The sequence below is a fragment of the Heliangelus exortis genome, chromosome 15, assembly GCF_036169615.1.
Source record: "Heliangelus exortis chromosome 15, bHelExo1.hap1, whole genome shotgun sequence".
NCBI lineage: Eukaryota > Metazoa > Chordata > Aves > Apodiformes > Trochilidae > Heliangelus > Heliangelus exortis.
In genome coordinates, this window is record NC_092436.1 from 8,417,762 (window position 1) to 8,444,450 (window position 26,689).

The 26,689-nt window shown below is 47.6% G+C and overlaps 2 protein-coding genes across 6 annotated transcripts; both read right to left on the reverse strand.

Annotated features, from left to right (window-relative positions):
* Positions 1–111: 111 nt before the first annotated feature.
* NHP2 (NHP2 ribonucleoprotein) lies at positions 112–1,650 on the reverse strand. The gene is made up of 4 exons (XM_071758356.1): positions 1,466–1,650; positions 1,313–1,382; positions 1,136–1,241; positions 112–343 (listed from the first exon to the last, which is right to left on the reverse strand). The coding sequence occupies exons 1-4, from the start codon at positions 1,614–1,616 to the stop codon at positions 218–220; spliced, it is 453 nt and encodes a 150-aa protein (XP_071614457.1). The 5' UTR covers positions 1,617–1,650; the 3' UTR covers positions 112–217.
* A 588-nt stretch (positions 1,651–2,238) lies between these two features.
* Positions 2,239–26,135, reverse strand: BRD8 (bromodomain containing 8). 5 transcript variants are annotated; one of them, XM_071758969.1, is made up of 27 exons: positions 26,020–26,135; positions 25,646–25,742; positions 24,845–24,914; positions 23,864–23,913; positions 23,177–23,299; positions 22,965–23,045; positions 22,457–22,521; positions 21,953–22,089; positions 21,302–21,517; positions 19,900–20,044; positions 18,497–18,706; positions 17,821–18,101; positions 16,858–17,313; positions 16,409–16,502; positions 16,153–16,199; positions 15,568–15,782; positions 15,169–15,261; positions 14,902–14,970; positions 14,005–14,182; positions 13,245–13,349; positions 12,363–12,407; positions 6,836–7,027; positions 6,158–6,346; positions 4,715–4,860; positions 3,885–3,971; positions 3,434–3,502; positions 2,239–2,491 (listed from the first exon to the last, which is right to left on the reverse strand). In XM_071758969.1, exons 1-27 carry the CDS (start codon positions 26,036–26,038, stop codon positions 2,257–2,259), a joined length of 3,714 nt encoding a protein of 1,237 aa, XP_071615070.1. In that variant the 5' UTR covers positions 26,039–26,135; the 3' UTR covers positions 2,239–2,256. The 5 variants fall into 5 exon arrangements, with proteins under 5 accessions (XP_071615070.1, XP_071615071.1, XP_071615073.1 ...); XM_071758970.1 differs by lacking the exon at positions 18,497–18,706; XM_071758972.1 differs by lacking the exons at positions 2,239–2,491; positions 3,434–3,502; positions 3,885–3,971; ... (1 more) ...; positions 6,158–6,346; positions 6,836–7,027 and adding an exon at positions 10,825–11,238.
* Positions 26,136–26,689: the final 554 nt, after the last annotated feature.

Below are 26,689 nucleotides of genomic sequence, written 5' to 3' on the forward strand. Positions count from 1 at the left end.
CCCCGAGGGGGCCCGGACCCACCTCGCACTCTCCCCATAACCCCCCGTGTTGAGAGGCAGACCCCAGCCCCGCCGGTCCCCCCCGCACAGAGCACCGTGACCGTGTCCTGTGAACCCGACAAACACCTTTATTCACCCCCAACGCGCTCACCAGCCCCCCGGCTGCGTCCCCGCCAACAGGGAGCAGGGGACCCGCCACCCCCTCGCCCCCGGCCCTTCACAGCGGCAGTGGCAGAGCCTCCACTTCGGCCAGGCACTCCTGGTAGGTCTCCTGGTACTCTTCGTGGGGCTTGACCAGGATCACACAGGTCGGGCGCTTCGAGCCGGCTGCGGCTCCCAGGTCCTGTGGAAACACAGCAAGGCCATGGGGGATGCTGCGGGATGCTGGGTTCCCCCACACACAGGACAGACCAACACCTGGCCAGCAGGCTTTATGCCCCAGCCTAGCACAGGGAACTTGTGCCAGGTTGAAGAACCTTCTTCCCAGATTATCTCTTACACCCTGATGCACTTCTTTCCCAGAGCCACCGTCTGCAGAGCTGCCTGCAGCAGGGGGGAAGTAACAACCAAACAAGAGGAAGTGGCCTGAGGCTGTCCAAGGGGATATTGAGATTGGATATTAGGAAAAATTTCAACGAAAGGGTTGTCAGGCACTGGAACAGACTGTCCAGGGAAGTGGTGGAGCCACCATCCCTGGAGGGATTTAACAGCTGTATAGGTGTGCAGCTGAGGGACATGGTGTGGTAGTAGGCTTGGCAGTGGTGGGTTAATGGTTGGACTTGATGACTTGAAAGGTCTTTTCCAACCAAAATGATTCTATATAGTCCCAGAGACATGACCACCTCTCCCAGTCGTACAAAGGGGAAGATGTCCCAACATCCCCAACACTGTCACCAGCCTCCCATTTCTGTAAGCAGCCAGGTCCCAGATCACAATGAAGAGGGGAAATGCACCTCAGCTCTGTCCTGCAGAGCTCCTCCCCCAGCTGCTGGAGGGACTGGACCAGGGCAAAGCGTTCTGTGATCTCCTGTGCCGTGGCTGCTCGTGTCCTGGCCACGGGCAAGCACTGGGGACTTTACTCAGCCGTCCTGCCCCAGGCTGGGCCTGCCGGGTTCCCTCTCCTCCAGCTCCTTACCGATTTGGACGGGACGTACGCGTAGGGGAGGCTCCTGTCCTCGCACATGATGGGGATGTGGCAGTACACGTCGATGGGCTGCGTGTCGCCAGCCAGTACCGTGATCCTAAGGGAGAAAAACCGTGTCAAGGGCTGGGCCGGGAAGAGTCGCGGCAGCGGGGTCGGGGCGGCGCTTACCCCTTCTCCCCCTTGTTGATAAACTTCTGGACCTCCTTCACACCCCGGCGGATCTGCTTGTGCTTGGCCGCTGCAAGAGAAGCACAGCGTCAGGGGCCCGCTCCGCCACGGCCACGGCCCGCTCCCGCCCGACCCCGCTGCTGCCAGCCAGACCTTTCCTGATGCACTTGTAGAGCCTGCGCGTCAGCTTGCGGGAGGCGAGCGGCTGAGCGATGGCGTTCAGAAAGTCGAGCTGCTCCTCGTAGGAGCGCCCGGGCGCTCCCTCTGCATCCCCCACCGCCTCCGGCTGCTTCTCCCGCGCCATCACCGCACCGCGCCGCCGCTTCCGCTTCCGGGGCACGCGCTGCCGGGAGCCGCCCCGGCGCTGCCAACCCACGGCGGCGGCCAATGGGGAGCGGCGCTTTCCCGCCCTCGGCCCCGCGGGCTCCCGGGTCCCGCCCCAGGGAGGCGGCAGAGACGCGGGGACAGCTCCCAGCGGGGGCTTCACGGGGGCGCGGCGGGCACGGAGCCCCTGGGAGCGCCCTCGGGGCGTGGCAGTGGCCACCCCCAACCCAGCACCCCAGCACTGCGGCCCTACGGGGGAGGCAGCGGACAAGAGGTCTCCTGCAGTGCCCCGGGGCCACTCCCGCGGGGCTGGTTTGTCCCAGCTGGTCACAAAGATGATGTTCTCCCCCCCTTTTTTTTTTTTTTTTTTTTAATCTCAGTGAGGTTTCACTTACTGCAGCGCTATCCTGCTGCTTTTCCCAGGGAGGAAAGGAGGTCTCCCTTAAGGTGACCCTCCTAGAAACTGTTTTGTTCCTCATGAAGCTGGCAGCCCCCATGGGGGACAACTGGGTCTGCTGAAGGCCACGGGTGCAGAGTCAGAATGTTCTCTGAGCCCTGGCATATCTCTTGAGCTAGGGGAGACAACACTGCTCTAAAAACAACAGGCCTGGCATGGCTTGTTACCTTTTCTCCCATTCCAGCCTGTCTCCTGAGCACGGGAGGGCTTCAGTCAGCATCTGCAGCTGCTCCAACACCTCCTGCTGCATCTCCATGGCCATGTGGTGCACGTGGTGGTTGGAGTTGTTGTACATCACTGCATTCTGGAACATGAGCATGAGGTCTCGCTGGAACTGGACCATGGACTGAATGTGTCCCTTTGACAGTCTTCTCTTTATGCTGGTTAAATCCATGGGTCTATAAAAGATAGGAGAATTAATTGCAACCCACAGTCAGGCATTCAGGCTCTGCATGAAAGTGCTTATTCCCATTTCAGCATGGCCCTGAAAGAAAGCACAGCTATTTTCAGTATGTTTTATTGCTCAGGACAAAGCAGAGAAGCAAGAAATGTTTCTCTTTTAAGTCAGAGAAGAAAGTTTCCCTAATGTAACACTCGCTATCCAATCAACTCTGCAGGCCATTAGCAGTCACCTTTTAAAAAAAAAAAAAAAAAAGTCATATTGAGCTCCAGAGAAGGCAAGCAGAGCAATCCTTGTAATTAGTCTTCATGAAGTCAGTCCAGGTCTTAGTGGAGAAATAAAAGTTATTAAAATAGGTTGCTATTAAAACCCCTTAAAATCAAATGGTGCCACTAGTAAAAATAGCCCTGCTGGTAAGGGGAACTTGGTGGAGAATAAATATTACTTCCCTTATTTTGACAGAATGAGAAAATGAATGGCTGCAGAGATGACAACTGTGACCAGAATAGAATATGATTCAGCTCTGAAAAATGCCCTTAATCTCTCTGGGAAATATTCTTATGACCCACTTTTACACTGAGAATACAATATCTGGAAAGCAAGCAGAAGATGAGAAAGTATGGACTGAGGCAGAGGCTTCCAGCATGGGGAGAAGAGACTGATGAGCTGCAGAAGATGAATCCCTCAGCTGCAGGGACTGTGCCTGCAGTAAGTCAGCAATGCCAGCAAAGAACAGGCACAATCCCCATCAGCACTGGAGTCACTACAGGATCCCAGGTTCTAATCACCTGGCAGGGAGTTTTAATAAAAGCAGTCAGAGATGCTGGTGACAGCCAAACTCTGGAAAAGGAGAAACAGCCCCATTAGCCCCTTGAAAATCAGAGAAGACAGAAAAAACCAGGGAGAAACCAACTAGTGGGCATTTCCTCCACAAACATACCTCTTCACCACATCCCTGTATCCAGGGGCTTGTTTCTCTGACACTGCCTTCAGGAAAGGGCCACTGTACCTACAGGGACAAGCACAAAGAATCAGCTCTGTCCACCTTTTCACCAAAGACCACATCACTACATGGGCCAGTGTGTGTCTCTCCCTGCTTGCCATGAGGGCCCACAACAATAGCCAGTGTTGGGTGCTTGATACGAGGTGGCCCCTCACTGAAACTGGCTGTGCCACCTGTGTAGGAAGCAACATTTAGGCTCTGCCATGTGAAGCAGGGGAAATAAATACGCAATGTTGTCTCCAGTTTTGCAGCAAAGCCATGGAGAGACAAGGCAGCCAGTGGGGGCTGCTGTGGAGGGGAGGACAAATTCTAATGACACAGGAGCTTGAAGAAAGGGCAACATGTTCTGGAGCCATCCAGTCAATCCAATCCTTTCACCCCCACGTACCTGTGACTGGCTATCATCTTCCAGATGGACAAGAGAGTTCTTTTGAAAACCAAATGCTGCATGGGGTTATCCCAGTTCAGCTGCGCCCTGTGGAGGGAATATATTGCCAGATCATCAGAAACAAGGCCATGTAGAAGACAGCAATTCTGCTGGCACCCACCACATCCAGGTGGATGAAGCACAGAGATCCTTTGCTGTAGCTATGAGAAGTCTCTTGGGGTGAGATGGAGGAAGCATTCTGCATCTGGCTGCACAACTAAACATCCAGAGTGCAGAAGATGCTGGGCAGGATGTAGAAACAAGATCTGAGCTGAGCAGCTCCAAAAGGCAGGATCAGTTGGGGAGAGAAAGATCATGCTACTCTGATGTTCAGTACTTTACTGAGGTGGTTTTTAGTCAGCTTTTCATCCCTCAAACCCACCATTTTCCTTTGAAAGGCAGTGCAGGTGAGAACACACATAATAGAACCTGCATGTGACTGACATGCCTGTACCTGCTTAAAGAGTGCTGATAATGCCCCTCCTAGGAGCTGCACTGGATGTTGCCTGACAAAGCATGATGCACAGTGCACAGAAGGCCTAGATGCCTTGAGGAAACATCTATTTTCCATTTAATATCTTTTTTAATCTCTATTCTTCTCATTTCAGCTGACAATTAATGCCCAAAATGCTGGCAGATCTAGAGACAGCACAAGTGACCTCCTTCCCTCTTGTTCTCCTTGGCTGTTTCACCTTCCTGGAGGTGACCTGTGCCACACACTTGTTCTCATGTGAGACCAGGGAAACAACTTTGGTTTTTGTGCCTGCAAGAAAGCAGAATGAGCGACTTACAGCAGTGCGCTGGCAGGACTTGTGGAGTCCAGTACAGGGAATGCAGAGCTGCTATCACTATCATCTTGATCCTGGGGCTGATTATTTATTTCCTGTGGATGCATCTCACCTAAAGCTTGTTCTTCAGGTGTTTCTTGAGTCTTGTCCTGAAGGGCAAGGAGGAAAAGTGAGATACAGCTAAAATGGCAGCCTATCACCTGAGTTTATTGAGACGCCAGCCTGCTGCACATCCCCTTACTGCATCCAGGCTCAGCTGGGGGCTAGCTTGCTCTCTGTTAATCTGGAGGGTGATGTTTGACCTTATGCAGATCCCTGCTGTACTTCCCAGCTCTCCAGTAACAGCTGGGTCTGATCTCTTGGATCATCACCACCTCTGGCTAATGCAAACACTGTGGTGCTGACTGGTACCCAGTTTGTGTCTGTCCACTTCCCTGGGAAGACTCATGGATGTGAGAGGGCAATCAAGAGTGAAGGTAAGAATGTGTCAGGCTTGTTAAAGCTCAACATACAGATAACAGAATCCCCTAGAGTGCAACGAGTTTCCTCACAAACTCCCACATGAATATGTCAGAGAACAGACTCAGCCAGGAAGGAGAGTGCTGCTGTTGTTGCAGTGATTTGCCAAGAAAATGCTCAGAACGAGAGGCACAGTGTGAGAGGCTCTTTGGAGTCCACAAGTGGGATTGTGTGCCCAGGCACCTGAGTGAGAATCCTCAAACAGATCTGAAGTATGCAGCAGTCTCCTCGGGAAGAAAGTGGACACTGCTGTGTTTTGCTCTGACCACTGTGAGGGAACTTTGGGGATTAACACCATCCTGGCTGAACAGGCAGAATGTGCCTCAAAATTATTTCTGTCTCCAGAGTTTGCAAAAGAACAAATGGCGAGTGTGGAAAAATGGCACTGTTCTTCCACTGCTACATTACATGTCCCAGCAGCAGACTGGTGGGAGCCCACATACAGCCTCCCTAAACACAGGACTGATGTAAATCCAGGCTTTAGACAGTGCCTGCTTCCAAGACATGATCATCTCCAAGGGCAGATGGTTATTGCTATCACAGCCACGTGGGCCTGAACCCAGCCAAGCTGTGTGCTGTGTAACACAGCAATAAGAACAAGGCAAGTATTCTAGTCTTGCCTTAAAGCTGAGAGCAGACTGCCAGCTCCCATGAGTCACCTTTACACTGCCAAGGAGCAATTCCTCCAACTCACATCTGAGGGTTTGATCTGTAACGAGCTTCCTGTTCATAAAGATACATATCCATACATAAAAAACATCCTTACCCTCATGCATTTTTTTTGCATTCCCCACCCTGATGTCTCCTCTTCTGTGTTCCAATTTCCCCAACTGAAATCTGGGACTTCCCCATAGAGATGATTTCCCTCACTGTCTCTTGTCTCCCATTCAGGACCAGAGGCTGTCTTAGGGACCATCTCTTTCCTACCTCTATTCCCAGGGAGTGTCCTTTCTCATCAGCCAGGCTGTGTAGTTGACTTTCCTCTGCTGTCCCTGTGCCCTTTTCCTGGCACCTCACATCTTCCCCATCATCCTGCTTCCCAGAGGCACAAGAATCCCACTGAGTCTGTGATGACTCTGTGCTGCTAATGTGGAGAGGTGTCATCATCTGGGTTACCTGCAACACAGATCTACTGCTTCAAATTGTGAAGGCAAAAGAAAGAAAAAACAAGCAGCACAGATGCTATTTTTGTTTTCACTCACAAAAGCCTTTCCATTTTTAGGAACTCCTGCAAAATCTGATTAAGCCCCATGTTATTACTGCAGTGTCAGTTCACTGACATTTCAGTGCTTTAGGGCAAGCTGTGTTTTAGCACAGCAGCTGCCTGTTTGCAGTGCCAGCTTTAAATGGGAGGAAGGGCTAAGCTTGGGACAAGAAGCAAGAGAACTGGGGGCATCTGCTCCTCTCACAGACTGTTTCTGTATATAGCAATGGTGGATACTCTGAAAACCCTCATGTTTCAGGAGGGTATTAACTATACCATTCACTTTCTAGTCATCCAAACAGCCCTAGCTCTGAGAACACCTGGAGAAGATTGTGGTCTTCACATATCCTCCCTGCCTTTTGGTAGTTTTCACTATCATCCTCCCACAGAAGTTCACTGACCTCCAGCTCATGGTCTGCTTCCTGGCTGCTCTCCTCTAGCTTCCCCACAGACACCTCTTCAGTATTCTTCCAGCTCCCTGTGTCCAGATCCAAGCTTGAATCCCAGCTGAGAAGTGACTGGATGTCACTGCTCTTCTCTGACTCACTGGGAGGCTCCATCTCAGACTTCCAGCACATCCAGGGATGGCCCACCTGTAAACAAACACAGGGACAGCAATCACTTTGTACCCTGATGTGGAAAAAATAAAGCCCAGCTCCTTTCCTGACATACTCAGAGGGCCAAAGCATGGGAAGACACTGTGAGGCAAGCAGCCTACACCTAAACCCACACTTGAAAGAACACAGCTCTGCAACACTAAGTGCCATTTCAGAGCAACTGAATTTCAGGATTCTGGTGCTTTTGGTGTGCTGCCTGGAGTCTGGTGGGTTAGGGTGCTCGGGGGATACTGAGCTGGTTGGGAGCGTGTGACTGTCGGACGCTCGATAATTCAGGTGCTAAAGCACCTTGCCAGCAGCAAGATCAAACCAAGTCATGCTGGGGTTCCTGAGCTGCTGATAGCTGTGAAACACCAGTGACTCTGAGGACAACTCATTTTGATTCCCTTTGCTGTCTCTAGTTAACTTTTTATACTGGAAATACCTCACTACAAACACCACAGAAACTTCATTTCGAAATCGACAGAGGTGAGTAGGTGTACCTGAGACAGAAGAATGATAACCAAGCACAGTCACACACTGACAGAGGAAGTTCTGAATACATTTCAGAAAATAAAAGTTAGCATTCTTTTGAGAAGGAAGAAACCATTCATTTAATTTCTGCCCATCAGTCCACGCTTCAGTGTCTTCTGCATGAGTCCACCACGATTTTTCCAAGTCTGGGGAACTGCTTGCAGAGTGAAAGTAACAACAGTACACAGCTGTTAGAAAAATCTTTATCTTGCCACTGAACTCAGCTGCCTGGGTGCTGTACCTATGGAGAATTGTATGCATTAATTACCAGTGTCTTTAGAGTTTTCAGTTAATTAGGTACAACCTAGTTTTTCCAGAATTTTGAACAAGCACATTTCTCACTGACTTCTTTTTGCATTCTCAGGACTGCTAGGCACAGCTACCAATAAAGCTCATGGCACATTCTTGGAGAAATGAGGAATCCTCTGGGTGTGGGTTGAGAAAACTTAATTTACGAAATTACAAGCAGAGCCAAGATCTGAAAGGCTAAGGCTGTCCTTCTGAAACCTTTTCAAAGTTAACTTCAGTGGAAGCAGATAAATGTGATGAGGTAGTAGATAACATTACCTGCTCTCAGCTCCCAGCTGAAGGAGTTGGGCAAACTGTGATTTCATCTGAAGAGCAACCCCACGCCTAAAGCGCTTTGCTGCGCCATCAGCACCACAGCTCAGCTGAACAGAAAAGCCTTAGCCTAAGGTAGTCCAATCACTTGTGATCATTTTTCTGTACTCTGGTTGAGAGGGATAAGCACTTTAAGATCAAGAATCCCAGGGAATTTGGGCATAAGCATGGATTATAAAGACCTTCAGCCTTATGTTGGGTTTTACTAAATCCTGGAAGACTCGAGATGCCTGAGAGTGGAGCAGCATCAGTGAAAGACAAGCAGGATGAGTGAAATAATTATAGACTGCTTAGTTCCATTCCAATTCTGTAAAAAAAAAAAGAAAAATGTACAAAATGAAACAGACTTCAACTTTTAATTAAGAACTGCCTGACAATTATGTTGGCTACATGTCACCAGCAAGTAATCATGATCAAACTGGAAAGTTTTAGTTTGCTTTGCAGAGATCAGACACTGTGCAACCCTTGCTGATATGAGAAAAAGCTGTTAGAAATAAAATGGCCTTTAAAAGGATCTTACATGTCAAAACAAGGAAAATGATAAAAGCCTTAACTCTAGCAAATGAAATGCAGAATCCACAAAAAAAAGAAAGAGAAAAAAAAGAACGATTTGCTAAAGACATAAAAGCCAGTAAGAACAACCAACCTCATCAAGAACATCAGAAGCAAAGAGCTGCCAGATGATCAGGGGCGATGACGCACGATCAGTGCCAAACATCTCAGCGGAAAATAGGGCCAGTTGAAAAAACCAAATTAATCATCATTATCAGCAGTTGCCACAGAGGAGATCACACCAGAATTTCTCTTGGGATGGGTCTGAGAGATTCTTTCTAATTAAAATGTCAACAGGGGAGGTTTTAGAACAATTTGCATGAGGGAGTAAACCATAGAACCAGTTGGGATTCACCCATGAGTCCTAAAGAAGCTTAAATATAACATGACCAAACCTATGCTGTGTAACCTGTCTTTTAAATTAGCTACAGTGCAAGAAAAACAGAGATGTGATTACTCTATCTGTCTGTAAAAGGGTGGATGTTGGGAGATGCAGCACAGTAAGCCTGTGCTCTGCACTAGACAGATTAGTACAAAGTATTAGGAAAAACAGTAGTCAGAGCATGAGATCATGAATTGGGAAAGATGCAATGGGGCTCTGTGGAGGAAAATAATATTTAATAAAAAGAGTTAACCATCATTAAAGGCTATTAAAATGTCATGGGACCAGAGAAAATACTCTTTGAGAGAGAAGTATGGGGTAAGGGAAGAAACCAAAAGAAGGAATGAACATCAGTGCTTTGCATAATGTAAGGAAGTAGGCATGGCAAAGGTCCTCCCATGTGATGCAGCTTCATTTTTTCAACATGGACAAGGTCAGAGGAGACAGAGCAAGACTCTTCTCAGTAGCCAACAGTGAAGAGAGCAGGAAATTATGACAAGTTGTACCAAAGAAAATTAAGACTGGACATGAGGTACACATTTACACCATAAGGGTAGGTAAGCACTGAAACAAGCCAGAGGGGTTAGGAAATCTTCATCCTTGGACATTTTCAACATTTGACTAGACAAGGCTCCAAGTAACCCCATCTGCCTCTGAGGCTGGCCCTGTTCTGAGCAGCAGACTGGACTGGATAAATGCTGAGAAGTCACTTCCAACTTAAATTATTCCATAAAATACCAGAAACCAAAAGAAACAACCTGCAACCTCCAGAAACTAAGGTGATAAAAATTCAGAATTTTGTTTCCTATTTCAGTAGTGAAGGAAAATTTAACAAGTAAACTAACTAAAGCATTCTACATTCCTAGTAGCAAATGTAGGGTGACTCTTGATGGAAACATACCTGAGCCAATTAAAGGACCCAATGCAGCAGCCACAATAACTTTTAACACAAAACTTGTGAAAATCAAAAGTAAGGTAACAATCCCTCTGGTCTTAAATCACAATGACTCAGTTTCCTGCAACTCGTATGTCAGCAAGTTGCACTCAGTACACACTGCACAAAGAAGTGTAAACCACTCCCAGCTGCTGCAGGCATCAAGAGGATGTTATGGGTTTTTAATCCCTGGAAGGTCATGGGAGCAGCAAATAGGCAAGTTTCATCTCACAGGTCTATAAGAAGTAAGAAGATGATTTCCAAAACTGCCAAAGAACTTAAAACCTCAGCTGGCATCCATGTTGCCGAGGTAAAAAAATATCATTTCCAGTTGACAGAAACAGCTGACATGCTCCAGTGTGAAACAAGATACCAGCATGTCTACAGCTGCTGGAATCACAGATTTTACTGAGTAGCCTTCACAAAACTCTGGGGAAAGAACGTAAGGTACATTTCAATACATCAGTCTCTTAAAGAAAGTTCCAGCAAGACTGCAGTATTTAGCTTCTCATAGTTAGATCTCCTGTTTCATCACAACAGTGCCATATTCTCACACACTCAAGCAGGGAATCTTCCCTTCCATGCGAGCGCTGTGCAACACTCCAATGATTAACAGATTGTTTCTAATGTCAAAGCCTGGATGCTGTACAGATAACTGCAGATATCTGTATATTTGCAGATACTCAAGACAGGCATGCACGCTTGTACAGAAACAGGGTTCTTCACTGCAGAGAGCTGCAATGCTGAATATACCACACATCGTACACTGGATTTGTTCCCAGACTTTAATATACATACACATTTACACATCACCAGTAAAAATCTGTACACTTCACATTACAGTACATACGAGCCACCAGTTACTAGCTAACACCAGAACACTGATGAAGCCCAAGACGACTGCCCTAAAACAGGCAGGGGGGCTAGTCTTCCCCTCTGGAGAAGTTTCTTTGGGTTACACATTCTGACGAGACACTGCTTTCCAGAGGGTCAAGTAAAGAAGGTGGGCAAGGTCCCAGAAACGGACCCGGAGCTTCTCTTCCTCCCCCAGTGGCTGTCAACTGCCTCTTGCTTGCAGTTCAGCTCTGGATGCCAGGCATTGGGATTTTCTGACTGCCCACAGCATCATTTCTTCATCTTCATATCCGCCTCGATGGCGCAGCGACGCCCTCTGGTGCCACCATCCTAGGCACAAGGCAAACATCAAGAGTTACACAACCCTGAACACAAAAAACCTCCTCCAGCATGTGGGGAGGTAAGAAGTTGTGCATCTGGTAACAACTTTTCACTCCTTCCAAACAGGAGAAAGGGCAGCTGTCCTAAGAGGGCCAGGGAAGGCCTGCCTGCCAACCTACCTAGAATTCTCTCTGGACACAGCACAGGTACTGGAATGTGCAGTGCTGCTGGCACTCAGGGCAGAGAGAGGCAACCAGGCTCTTGCCCAGACAGATGTCTTGCCTGTACAGCACAGGCTTTCTCCTAAGCGTCAGACTCTAACTTGGCTCTTAAGATGGGAAGAGGAAACTGCTGACTAACCTACCTTATCAGCTGCTGATCCCTATGGGAAGTGCTCCTCCAGTTGGGTGACCCTGGCACTAGCTCCCTAGTTTCTCCGCATAGCTCCTGTCCATGAGCAGAAGGTGAGCTGAGAGCTTCCTCTGATCCGCTGCCCTCTCCCTCTGGCTGACATGCTGACTCTCCTGGAGTACTCCTCTGTCTTTAGATATATGTGAGAGAAAAAAACAGCTCTCCATCTTCCTCCCCTCTCTCCTTCTTGCAACTCAAGAGACTTGGAGACTCCCACAGGGAGTATTTTTTTCAAACACTTCCATGTCACCACAGGTATAGAGCAAGGCATTTTTGCAGAGTATCTTATTTGTTTTCTGGACCATGAATGATGAACGGGTACAAAGCTGACTCCTCACCTTCCCCAGACCCTTTGTACTGACTCGGGTGTGTGGCAGGGGCAGCTGTATAAGCATGAGAGATGTAAGAACTATAGTACTGCACCATTTGCTCTGTCTTCCCACTTAGATAGAAAAAAAGCAGGAGAGAAGTTGTAGAAAAAAGCAAAGGCAGATGACAAAAGAAGAACACTTGGAACCAGAAGAAAAGACTGAAGCCCCTTCCAGTCACCCACGCTGAGAAAGGGGACCAAGATGTTTCTTTCCTAATGATCATGATTGTACAGCCCCTAAGTTAAACACACCCTGCTGCAGTGCTAAGGATGCTGTGAGAGTGCAGTGATTACCCAGACAAGGAGCAGAGCACGCTGCCAGCAATACCTGCTGCAGCCTTTCAATACTTACAAAGAGAGAGAGAAGGAAGGCAGGAGAGCCCATTGGGACACTGTCCTGTTAAAAGGCCAAACAGAAGGACTGATCAGGTATCAGATATGGAAATGCACACACCACATAAAAGCACTGAGCCCACGCATAAGCATAGAGAAACATGTGCCCCACTCCCCTTCCTGCATGGCATCAGTCTTATGCAGCAGGAACATAAAAACGGACAAAAGAGGGATATTGCAAGAGTCAGAATGCTAGGAAAGGGATATTCCCTCCTCAGCCATGGCAAGGCCTGGCCTACCAAGCAATCTCTGTACTGTGCAGTGACCACTAGAACTAAGCAGGGAGTCCTTGCTGTCACAACGATGTGTGCACCAGCTGCAAGCATTTGAGATTACTTTGAGTCCAGGTATGTGTTTACAGAAGGAAAAAAAAATTCTACATCACTGTTAATTTAGACCAGTGTGGAAGTAAAAGCTTTTCTGGTGTATTTTACATAGCAAACCAGACTGGAGTGATTCCCTGGTTCTAAAAACCTGAGTAGGAAGTGAAGGACATGGCAGAGAATGGTCTTCCAATTCTCTACACCTTCACTTTCCTGTCATATTAGGCCTCTTCCAATACTCTGTTAATTTCCTTACTGCTTTCATCACTTGTTTTTAACAACTGGGGACAGAAGTACTGGGATTACAGAAATAATTTTTAAGAACTGTCTCTGGGATGATGTCTCCAGAGCTAAAATCTAATCAATGGATACAGTTAGAGAAAAATTTGTTCATATGAAGGTGCTGGAGCCATTGCAATCTCCAAAAACATTCCATCTTTGATATGGGAACTTCATGCAGGATGTTAAGGTTCTCCAAAAGACAGGAGGTGCCCTTCCACAGGATGCAGCATTCTCACCTTCTCTGAAGCATCTTGCTTGCGAGTGGAGTCTCGCCCACGCAGGCTCTTTGCACTGATCCCTGACTCTGATGTTTGCATTATCAATTGTGTGGCCAGAAATTGCTGCAAGAAAACCACACTCTTAATATTCTCAGGCAAAACAAGCTCAGTGTGCTTCTGTTTAACCATCACAAACCACAGGCTGGGAATGACTGGGTCAGAGGCAGTTTCAGTTCCTTATGTGCTGCTCAGAATAAGTTCCTCCATTTACCTCAGAAGCCACAAGTCCTGAGGAACTATAAAGCTCCAGTTGAAACTCTGTTGTTAGCCCTGACAGTTGAGACATCCTGCTTCACAGGAAATTTTATATGGCATCTATTCACAGGACACAATTGCACGTGCTTTTTAAACCAGCACAAACCAGCACAGCAACCACAAGAAGCAACCGCGTCCCCTGTCATTCACCATTCTTATTGTTTGTTTCTGTTCCTGAACCACACCCTGGTTCTTGCTGGCCTAAGCATTTCCCTGAAGGAAGTTAGATTTGAAATTGGGCTGGGCTGAACCTAAAAAACATTTGGTGGGTTAGTTTTATATCACCTGCAACCTAGTTAACACAAACCATGAACTAGTGCAAGAGATGCAGGGAAATAAGGAGTTACTTCATTCAAAGATATTGAGTGGAACTCTGGTCATGTATCCAGAAGCCTTTCCCATACTGATGGACCAAAGCAGATCATATGCTCTGCCCTGCACTGGCTTCAGCTCAGTAGTTTACCTGGATCTGCTCCAGGACATCTCGCTGCATCTCCACAGCCATGTGGTACACATCATGGTCAGAGCTGTTGTACATAACTGCATTTTGAAACATCAGCATGATATCACGCTGGAACTCAGCTGTGGTTCGTATCAGGCCATTCTCAATGTTTTTTTTGATGGTAGATAAATCCATTGGCCTAGGAAAGAAACAAAGTAAAAACAGTAACAGAAATATTTAACCCTCTCCCCTCTCATTTGTGAGCATCCCTGGGTCTATGACATGTCTGGTTAGGCCATCTATTGAATTTAGTCAAATAGGTTCTCCCACACACAGGCTGGGTTCATGAGTACCAAAGCCTCAGGTCAAAAGACACAAATTGTCCACCAGTTACCATGAATGGTAACACTGGAGTAACAGATGTCTCAGGAGAGGCATTTGCCTTCTCCAGGTATCACTGAAGGAGACACTAAGGAGCTAGAGCTACAGCCACTGAACTGTTAGGAGAGATTTTAGGGCCTAGCAGGGAATTCTGGTAATTCTTCGATAGAGTCCACTATCTGGGACAGTAAAAAATGCTTATTAAATAATACAAATGTTTGGGATTTCAAAGATGAAATTCTACCCTTGGACAGAAACTAGAAGCAGATCAGCCACACCTTAGATTACAGATAAAAAGTGTTTTGTGTAAGTCAATGTACTTCATTCAAAGACAGGGCTGTGTAAAGACACTTATCAGCTACTGAAGAAAACCTTTTTCTTCGGGAAATCTGTTTCTGACTGAATCATGCCAGAAAAAATATAATTTTCCAAGTCCTGCAGTTTGCAAGGCAGTCAAAAACATTGTTCTTGCCAGAAATCCCTACACAAATATGCAAAACTACAGAGTTCAAATGAGAGAAAACTGTTGAGACTCACCTTTGCACAATACTGTGGTAGCCTGGTGCTATATCATCAGTTACAGGCTGCAGGAAGACATTGGCATATCTGCAGAGAGAAGGAGTTCACTTAGAGCCCCCTCCTTGCTGGCAAATATTTATTTAATGCACTCATGTTTATTTGTCTAAACAAATAACAGTATGATTCATCACCTCTCGGTACTAAAGCAGATGAACCCTTGAGATGGGAAATACTCATCTAGGATTACTCACTTCTTTCTGCCAGCTCCCAAAACATCAAACTCACCTGTGATTAGCTGCTGCTCTCCAAACTAGCATGATGGCTTTCTTCCAGATCTTCTGGGCCTGTATTGCTTCCTGGTCTTCACTGCACACTGAGCTGGGAAGAAAAGAATGGGGCTTCATTCAGCAGTCTGCATACTGCCTTGGAGCAGAAACCTTGGTTTACTTTGCCTTTCACATGCCTACACTAATCCGTGCCAAAGACTGAAGGAAAAAAATGGGACCTGGTACTATGGTGCTGTCTGCACACTTGCACTGATAAGCAAGGAGAACCAGACAAATCACTAACAAATTCCACTTTGGACCCATTGAGTGAACAAAACAGAAAGGAGAAGACTATGCTCCCTCCACAAAACAGTCTGGGATTTGCATCTTCATTCCTGAGAGCTTCACTGATACTCACAATTGTGAGGAGGCTGGGCTGCTGGGGATGGAGTCAGCTAACGTGTGAGACTGCAGAGGTGCATTATGGACACTGAAGCCATCATCACTCTCACTCACAGGTGGCTCATTATCCATCTCCGATAGATATCCCTCACCCTGATCTTCTTCTTTGGGTTCCTCCAAACTGGCAGCCTCACTGGCACCATCCTCATCATCCTCTTCACCCTGCCCATCCTGAAACAAAGGAGTTCATGAGTCTGCACAGCCAGCGACAGCAGCAACTCAGAGCCTCCAAAACAAAGATGGTTCAGCAAGCAAAGTGTTTTTGTTGCTTTATCTGCTGACAACTGTACAGGCACTTTCACAAAATCCTAGTCACTATCCTGCTTACCTCTCCCCACAGACACAGAAACACACATACACACAGCCATACAGTGCTGGAAGCAATCACATCATTAGCTCCACCTGCCTATCACCCAATTCTCTTCCTAGTGCAGAAAGCTCAATGCAAGCTTTGCTTTTCAGCAGATGAGAGCCAGGAAGCAGCAGCAGCAGCAAGATGTTATGAATGAACCCATGATGACTACAGCCAATCCAGAATTACCTTCATCTGACTCCTAAACAGGACTTGAGCCTCCTCCTTCATTGACTCTGTGAAAGAAAGAAATACAGAAAGGTTGATTCCCCAAAGCAGTCTTTCCTACAAAAGCTCCTGCACCAACGCCTACTGTCCTGCAGTAATCACCACTGTTCCTACACGTGCCTTTTCTCCCTCCTCCCCAAAAAACCTGAACCAGATCACTAACATCTATCCAGCTAATAATGTGCATGTAAAAGATTTCCTAGCTGAATTAAGTTACCTGACAGCTCAAATTTGTGCTGAACATCAGCCTGTGAGGAGTCTTCACTCACATTTGGGACTTGTGGAGGGGATGAATCATCATCAGGTGGGGTCTGGAGGGAAGAGAAATGCACAAATCTAGATGTTTGTGTCAGCTTACTTCAGTGAAGGTGTGGGCACATCTCACTCACCCTAACCTAACTCAAGGCAATGAAGCTCACTGAGCACCTTCCCAACAGCAATTCTGCACATGGGCGGGGGGGGATACATAAAGGGACTGCCTAAAGCAGATCTTCTCTGCAGATCAAACAGATCAGCAGCATGACTCCCAAAGAAACAGTCAGTCACATTCATTGAAGGGTCACCTTCAACCCAGCAGTCATCCTTCCTCTAAACTTCTTTCCTACCTGCCACAACTGCTCCTTTCTTTCCCCACACCAGTTCCAGACAGCCTCTCTGTGCACATACCTCTGTCTTCACCGTATTGTGCACTGCATCTTCTCCCTTGGTTGATTCTATCTCAATTTCAGAAGTGTCTCCTGCTGCTACAGATGCTCTTTGATCCTCCTCAATCTCTTGACTTCTCAGCTCTGGTGTTTCTGTCACTCTTGCAGTTGGTAGGATGGTTTCCTCAGGGCCCAGCTGATTCTGCTCCTGCTCTGCAGGTTCAGTCTTTATTTCTGATCCCAGCTCACCAATGCCCATTAGGTCTCGAATTCCCTTTGCCTCTGGCTCCTCACACTCCAGTCTCTCCTGCTTCACAGTCACAGACACTTGGGGTATCTGGGCCTGTTTCTCATGTTCCTGACGAATTGAGTGTTCCCATGGGCCAGGAAGTGTCTGAGGGTCATCAGTATCTTCACAGAAAGAAGAAAGAGCAGCTTCAACAACTGCTGCATCCAGGACTTCAGGGTGGTCGTCTACCTTTATTGCCAAAACAAACACAGCAGTGCAGGCCAAGGTCAGAAAGAGGAATTAAAAAAAAAAGTTCATGTTATAGGGCAATGAGACAATTGTGGAAAGCCTGGTACTGGGTTTACAAAGTTGCCTTTCACAGCCAGACTTGTATCCCCTCCCTGCAGGGTCTCCTGTGCAGCTTCAGTTTCAGAAATACATCACTCCTGGAAAGTATGGTGCAAGCAGTGCTCTTGTATCTGCCAGAGATGCAACCTACAGCCTACCCAACATGAGGAAGAGGGGGATTTCTTTCTGCACTCTGAAGAGAAGCACCAGGATAAATGTGGCAGGCTAGCAGCAGTGGTGTCACAGGCTCATGCCCTATTGATCTGGACAATGATCGTAAGAACGGACATTTTTGAATAGTTATTTCTTGCTTGTTTAAACTCACTAAATTGGTGAATAGTGATCACTTGACATTAATCTAACTGGATGTGGATCAAAAGGCACTGGCACTCTGCTTTGCCTGTTTACCTTGTCCTCAATGATGGCTATAATATTTCCAACAGTATCGAAGTCCAGCTCTTCTCCTGTATAGGACACTGCAATATCCATTTTCTCAGCCAAATCCAGGTCTTCTTTCCCATCCATGCAGTGATCTTTGGAAGACCCTGCAGTGCTGGCAGCTCCAGAACCCAGGCACTCTTTCTTGATGGAATCAATGATCATGGATATTTCACTGCTGTCCATGGAGACTGTCACAGTATGGGAATCAGACACTGCCTCCATGGAAACACATGCTTCTGGCTGGCTCACTGCACAAGGACAAGAGTGACAATCAGAGACCAACCTGGAGAAGTCAAGGTCACATAAACAAATACTGCAGAGGATAAGACCAAACACCAACCACAAGTACCCCAGATCTACACACAACCTTAGAAAAATTAAAGACACATCTAGGTTTGCTTTCCCGACAGTGGAGACACAGCAAGACTCCAACCCCTGAACCACAATCCAGCAATATACCACTACCACCCCACCCAGAAAATCCTGTTTAAAACCATGTTTACTCCAAAGCCAGTCATGACCACCCTTTCATCGAGTCTTAAGGTGATGAAAGGCCAGCACTGAGCTCGCTGGGTGCTGATCCCAAGGGAATTCCTGTTTTCCAGCAGTGTCCAACCTGTGAGTGCGTAGTTCAGGAACGCACCTGTGGCTACGCTTTCTGGAGCTGCAGCTGGTGGCACAACCGACGGTGCTGACAGCGTGGGCATCATGACAATGGTTGCCTGGGACACAGGCTCTACGGGGGGTGGCAGGAGCTTAGCTGGAGGTTCGCTGGCAACAGCGGAGAAGGAAGCAAGAGGTGAGGTGAACTGTGCAGGACCAGCTTCTAAAAGCCGAGAAAGTGTAGGAGCACCTAACAGAGAGTAGAAGGGAAAAGCACATGAGCAAGAAGCAGCCACCACTGAAGTCCACAAAGCCACCACTAGGCTCCTCATTGTCTGGTGGCTTCTTCTAGGAAAAGACACTGAAAGGTACCTATGAACAGACCCCAAAGCTATAGAGAACCTGCACCAAAACTGCCCAACTCCTTGGTGTGCGCAGTCTGAGAGAGAATCATGCAGACCCTGGGACACCACGTTCAATGTAAGGGCTGGACAGGCTAAACCACACATGCAGAGGTGACCTTCCAGAGGTTCACCTCAATACAACTGGGGGAAATCCAAAAAACAGGACTGAGAGAGCCACACAAGGTAAGCCAAGAAAAAGTTATCCCAGGAGCTGGAAGGGAGCAGAGGGAATCTCGGAAGGGAGCAAAGGGAATCTCTTTGCAGGCCTTTCCTGGAGAATTCCTCTTGTATCACAGGTTGATGCTCATTTTAGCTGTAATTTCCAGTCTGAATTTATTGAATCATCTGGACCAAATTTACAGGTCTTAATGAGCAGGTGTGGATAAGGAAAGTGAGATCATTCATATGGAATAATAAACAAATGAATGGCACAAATCCTCAGTTGCAGACAATGTGATTAAACCACTGGTTAGCAGGAGCTGTGAAGAAAGCTCTCTGTTTTTTCTGACAAGGCCTCTTGCAAAGACTCTTGCACTGCCCGTCTCACCCCACTGTGGAACTTACTCTGGAGCTCACACTCCACTGTGGTCTAATCCTCACCAGACCTCTAATCTAAAGCAGACATATGACATGAGTTCTCCAGATTCATAGGGAGCTGCAGTTTGACATAATGGCAATCAGATACTCAGTCAATTTTTTCCTGAACTCCCTGTCAATTAACCCTTTCTTTCTACATTAAAATGTCTGGTATTAGCAAGTGTCAAAACCAGAAGACTAGGCAGCATGGACCAGGATCAAACAGAATCAAATTGTTTTGGTCATTTTAGATCTTGGCACTCTTTTTTTCTGTAAGGATTAAAGTCTTCTAAAAAAAAAGTAGAGGTGAGAGGGACAGGGGTACACAAAAAGGAATACAACCAATCAAGAAGCCCCCAAACCAGCCGGGCTAGATGTCCTTCATCTCTCTCCAAAGAGAACTGATAGAACAGTCTGAAGGTACATCTGAAGGGAGAACTGTACAGGGAGAGTCCTGAGTTACCTGAAGCAGCAGGAGATGCAGGGACAGCACCAGGTGCCGACTGCATTTCCCCACTGTGCAGCACTGGAAGGACGCTTCCTACCTCCAGCAGGACTCCTGAGCTGTTTATGTGACCAGAAGCCACTGCCATCTCATTTTCACCAACCTGCCAAAGGAAGACACAACTGAAATTCCTGTAGGTACCAGCACATCAGGGATTTTGTGCCAGATATGCACCTCCACAACTAAGTCCATCATTCGCTGCCTCAGCATTTCTTTTGCACTCCTGCCCAATGCCCCCTTATGCAAGTGCACAACACAACATGACCGAAATTAGTGGTTGTTCTTCAGCTACAATACAGCTGCAGTGCCACCTTCCTTTGAAGTCAGGCCAACACATCGTTTGGTTTACCTCAGATCCTCTGTTCAAGAGCCTCACAATCCTTTACAGATACCAGTTTCTCTGCCCCGAGATGGCATGGATTTATTCCTTATTGTGAGTTGAGGGAAATGGAAGCACCGAGATGGAAAGCAATTCTTCCAAGGCCACATAGTAAACTTATGACAGACTTTGAAGCAGATGTAAACCAATCCAGTCAATACAAAGAAAACACAGTCTCCCAAAGCCATTGTATTTCCTTGCTCAACCCTTTCTTACATTGCACCCTGCAAACATAAAAACCCTGGAATGTTTACATGGGCTACTAAATACAAACAATCCCAAATCTGACTTAAAAAGAAATAGGGCAACAGCAATGTGCCTATTCTATCACACAAGCACTAACACAGGGAATCTGTGCCATGGGCAGGCTGATGACTGCTCTTTTCCAGCTGTGCTCTGAACAGTGCCACCCCCCAGGGCTTCCCGAGTCAGTAACACCAGAAGGGTCAAAGTGGATTGCTATCACAGTGATTTTAGTAACTGTCTACAACTACAAGACTGAAGCACTTCAATATTGGCCATAAATTCCATTAAAGGGCTCCCTATTCTTATGCTGAGACCCATTAAAAATACTGAAACTCAGCTTCCAGCCAAGATGTAAAGAACTGTGAGCCCAAAGTAGGAATCACCAAAACACCTCCATGGAGACTGATAAGGAAGATGCTGACTAACACAGCCCCTCCCCTGGAGAGAACCATTTCCTCTAACAAAGCCTGCAACTCCACTCCTTATGCCTGAGGGGAGAGAGCCAATCCTATGTGGTGAATGATTCCTGCAGTCCTGCACCCACAGTACTGCCAGGAAAGGGTCCCACTTCTGTGGCTCATGAGAGTAATTGCATCTCTCAGATATCTCACTTCTGTTGGGACACTCACTTAAACTGCATGTTTCTAAAAAGCCTTTGCAGCTCTCCCTTCTCCAGTGGGAGAGTCTGGAGCAAATTGCTTGTGTGCTTGTATATATGAGCAGAGAGCTCCATACCAGCCTGGGGCTTGTGGGTAGGAGACTGCCCTTCTTCAGCAGCTCTGAGAGCAGAGGGGAAGGAGGCGGAGTTGCTTTCTGTCCTAGCATCTTTTTCTGGGGTGAATCATCAGTGACTGGGGTCATGGGGGTATCCAGGGGAGCAGAGCCTGGAGGGGTGTCAGGGATTCCAATGAAGGAGGCAACTTGGGTGCTGGGCAATGTCCCTGGAGTGACCTGAGAAAGAAAAAAACCACACTGTTCAAAGCCACACTCCACCACATGGACAAGCCCCACTTGCTCCTTCCCCCAAGAGCATTGATCCAGCACACCATAGACACCTACTCCATTCACTCACTACACTGACTCCAGGCATATGCTTTCACCCTTTCCCTGCCCTGGAGCACCACTTCCCAGGCACACAGAAGACTACCTGGCCAACCCGTTGGTGCCCCTACATAGCCTTTGATCCAGGCACCTGATCACCACAGACATGGAAGAGGACAGGTATCTTGAGCAGCACTGTACATCATCAACCACACTACAGCATTACCACAGCAAAAAGTCTGCAAAACAAGGCACGGCCTTCTACCCAGGCTCCTGATCCATGATGGATGCAGAGCCCCGTGTCCCAGGATGGTCCTTCCCTCTTACCATGGGGAGCACCCTTACCCCTGGACTGGCCTCGTCCACGGCGGGCTGAGAGAGATCTCCCAGAGCATATTCTCCCCCTGGGGAGGTTGAGCCTGCAGGGGAGCGAACCATCACACCCGTCAGTCGTCGGGGGGGGTTCTTAATGGCCTGACGAGCTGGAAGAGAACACAAAAAAAGTAAGATCCTGGGACTCCACCTGAGAATCACCTCCTAATGATGGTCATTCATAATGATTTTATCCTAAAAGAAAAAAATGTATACAGTAGGAATTTCTTGCGTGACACCAGGCTCTTCTACAGGTTTCTTTCCCTTCTCACAAGTCTCTACATTTTGCCCTGTTACAAATCACACTGCTGGAAAGAGAACTGTTTACAAATTTTACAAACGTTTATACTGCTTACAAATTCTAGGTCATGGAATTCCTCTTAAAGACATCTTAACAAGACTTAGACTTCCCCAAATGTTCCTATGAACATATGCATTTATCTCTGAGAGAAGGAAGGAAGCTCATTTCCACCTTACCCTGATAAGCAGCATCTGTAGCCTTCCTTTTGACTTCGGCCTCCTCCTCCTCCATTTTTTTCTTTCTGTACACAAAAACAAAACCTACTGTCACAGTTTCCCAATTTCCCCTAGTCCCTCCTGCAGCTTCCTGACCCCTACCCCATTATCTCCAGCCAACTATGACCTGCCCCTGTGGACTCAAGCTCAAATCCTCTGAGGACGAAAGCAGAGTCAGAAGCCAGAGAACACCACACTTGGCAGGTAATTTAACTTCCAGCTGATTATTAAAATTGAGGAAAGCATGATGCTGCAAGTCATCACTGAATTCTTCACCAAGAAACTCCGTAAGATACTCCAAACAAGCTGCTGCCTCAAAATCTAAACTAAGTCCACCCTCAGAGGCCAAAGCATCTGCCCAGCTGCCTTCAACCCAATGCACATGAAGCAAGAGGTCTGACAAAAGCTCAGCATCAGACAACTATAATCTCAGAAGAAAGCATGGCATGGAAATAATTAAATAACCCACATCATAATCTCATTGCACAGCTCCTCCAGTCTGCTATCCATGTGCCCAGCCTGGATCAGCTCTGCATCCTTCTTGAGTTGCCTGTAAACAGAAAACTTCTTACTTACTCATCACTGAACAGCATGCCCTAGGAAGCATTTTTATCTGACTTAGCCCACTTCTTCCCAACAGGACTCTTAGGCACATCACAGCACGACACTTCTGCCACATACCTGTATTTCTCCTGTGTTTCTTTAATCATTTTTTTCAATTCCTCAACTCGTTCTGCAGTTAATTTCCGCACAATAACATCTTCTACAGTTTCTACAACTTCTCCCTTCTCACCACGTTTTCTCCTATAAAATAAGAGAAAACCAAACCAGTTCAGACATGAAGCACAGAAGACCCCACGTCCCCTTTGATAATTAAAAAAAAAATCAAAAAAAAAAAATCAACCTCCTCTTCCAGTTTCTCTTAAATGATATTGGACAGCACAATATTCAAGCAACCTTTTGAGAGAAGTAATTCATAAATATGTCTACATAAATAGAGAAGTTTCCCTTTCCCAGCACTTGCTGTCTTTTCTATCATTCTGAATGATGATTTTATGTGTAAAGCTTCTCGTCAATAAGACTAATATGCAATGTTCTATTCCAGCCAAGCAGATGTTTCTTTTTTGCAGCATTATGTCCCCAAATGCACAATGCAACTCTACAAATGGAGCTGTGGAAAAGAGTCCCCAGTCTCTCCCCCATCTGCCATACCCTGATCCCACTGTCCACCCATGCCTGTGATCACAACTGAATTTCCTCATTCCTGTGCTCCTTTTGGGTGGAGCACTACCAAGTCCTTTGCTGTCAGAACTCCCATGCCCACACAAAATTGCTGCAGACTGCACTCAGTTCAGACTTTGTACTCACTTAGGGGTCTCCGTGGTTTCCAAGAGCTCTGAATACTGAGATGCACAATGCTAAGAGGAAACAAAAAAGGTCAGAGGACACCAGAGCTGCAATCAGCAAACCCTTATCAACAAAGCCTAAAGAGCACTTACTCCTACTTCTTCAGAGGTCTAATGCTTTATGAGCATATCTTAGAGTATTCTCTGGTGTCTCCCCCAAGGCTATGAATTTACTGTAGCACAAAGTGAGGAAATATATTTACTCTTTTACTCTAGAACTGCCCAGGCTAACAATTCAAAAATCAAAGCATGCAAGCATGATTAGAAAACTGTAGTCATAACATTTCTGTCTGAAATATTTCAATAGAGAAAACAACATTATATCAAGGCCAGTTTCATAACTTAACAGAAACAGTAAGGAACACCAAACTTCCCAACTTCACCTCCCTTTATTCTCTTATCTCTTTGTTCCTCATGTGACAAAAATCCCACATGCTTGCCCAAACAGCAGGACACACCACAACACATGGGCATCCACAAATTCCTGCAGCATGCCTAGTGAGGAACTATCTCTTTTGGCTTGCTTTGACCCTGCCCCCTGGTAAGTCTTATTTAATAACCTTTAAATTTTGTACTGGACAAATGACTGAAAAATTAATCATTATTAATTCTCAACTTCATGCCACTTCTGATTGACATTTGTCATACACCTGTCACTCATTTCTTTTTTATGTTAAAGCTCCTACTTTATTAGCCATCCCCTACAAGGAAGCTGTTTCATGTCTTTGATCATCCTTGTCTTTTCATCAACCTTATCCAATGGTACTATAAATTCAAATTTAATTTCAGAAACAGAAAGAAGTATCCAATTTATAAAAACCTAATTTAAAAAAATTATTTTTTCTATTTTTTTTATAAACAAGAACTACATTCTATTAGGCAGCTGTCTTACATATCCCATGCAGATCTCACTATTTCCAAGACTCAAATGGGTGTATCTTACCTTTTGGGAAAACCAGTCAGGTGGGCGTCCTGGCTCTGCAAAAGGTTTGATAGCTCTGCTGACTGAGACCCTGCAGGAGAGAGATGGTGAGTTACCATCAATTACTTTCTTCCCCAACAAACATTCAGAGAAAAGGTGCTGACCTATCCTAACACTCATAACTGAATAGTTCCCATAAACACAGAGAACTTGACAAGACAGAATTACTACAAGGGTTGCACTTGATCTCTGAGGTCCTTTCCAACATGGCTAATTCTGTGATTACATTTGAGAATTATTCAAGTACACACCTTGCACTCAAAAATATTTGCCTGTTCTGAAACAACCACCAGCTTCCCTCCCTGACTTTGAAAAGCAAGTTTCTATCTTCTGGTGACACAACTGGTTTTCCATGAAAACACTCTGGTGAGGGGAAAATGCAGCAAAACACAGCTACGAGTGCCAAAGCAATACACAGGAGTCTGTTACCAAATACCCTCCTTGATCACAATCACTTCTTCCAATTTTTGTTGGAATAATGTTACTCTTTGTTCCAATTAACACACTTCCAATTAACACACTTCTGTCACACAGAAATTACGAGAGCAAAAAGATTTTCAAGGTCCACTTCTATCACTCCCATCTTTAATACCCCAGCTGCGTTTTCCACAAAGTCCGCGAAAAGCAGCAGCGTTTATAACCAACTGTTGCACCGGGAGCCGGCTGCGTGGAGAGCCACGCACGGAGAGCCACGCACCGGGACACCCCGTGCTCTGCCCTGGGGGCCCAGCACCGGGCACGCCTCTCGCCCCGCTCCCTTACCAGTTCTGGTCCCCGCTACGCATGACGGAGGAGGCCAGGCAGAGCTTCTCGCGGATGGACCAGGGCTCGGTGGGGCCGGCGCTCAGCAGCTTGTGCTCTGCCGGGAGAGGGGAGGGACTGCAGCGATCCACCGCGGTACCGGAGTCCCAGCCGTAGCCCCGCCCGTAGCCCCGCCCCCTCCCTCACGACCCGTAGCCCCACCCCTGCCCCGGGGACCGTTGGCCCCGCCCTATCCGCTCGGCCCTACTGGATTCTCCTCGGGCCGTTTCCCTGCCTCCTTACTACCCCATCTCCACTGCCCCTGGCCACCGCCGGTCCCTCTCCGCCGCCCACCCGCTCCGCTGCCATCTCTCCCCACGGGCCCCGGCACTCACTGCCCGTCCCCGCCGCCATCTTCCCCGCCCGGCCCGAGAAGAGGCAGGGCGGAAGCCGCGCGCAACGCCCGCCGGGAGGAGCGCGCGCGGGCGCCCCCAGCCGTCCCCGGGGCTCACGGGCGGCCGAGCGCTCGGGCCACGCCCCCGCGGCCCCAAGGCGGGCGCTGATTGGCCGCCCCGCGGACGCGGGCTCCTATTGGCGGAGCGGGCGGGCGGCGAGGTTTGAAACCTCAACAGCAGGGGCCGTGCGGGCTGGAGGCGGCGGTGCCGGGGCTGTGAGGGGACCTCTGCAGAGAGGAGGGGGACGCGTGTGGGGAGCTCTGCGTGGGTTCTAGGTGGGACTGCAGAGGTGAGCGGGGACTAGGAAGGTGGAGGCGTCTCTGGAGAGTGGTGGTTTCGGAGAAGCCCCGCGTGTCAGCCTGTGCGGGCAGGCACCGTGATGGTGGTCTCTGGGGGTGTGTGTGGCGGCCTGGGCACAGCTGCGTGTGGCTTTGTGTGTGTGTGTGTGTGGCTTTGTGTGTGTGGCTTGTTTGTGTGTGTGTGTGTGTGTGTGTGTGTGTGTGTGTGTGGCTTGTGTGTGTGGGGGGTGTGTGTATGCGTGGGGTCCCGTGCGGTGGTCGCTGCACGTGTTCTGTCTGTGGGGTACCATTTGGTGGGGGGTGTAAGGGGC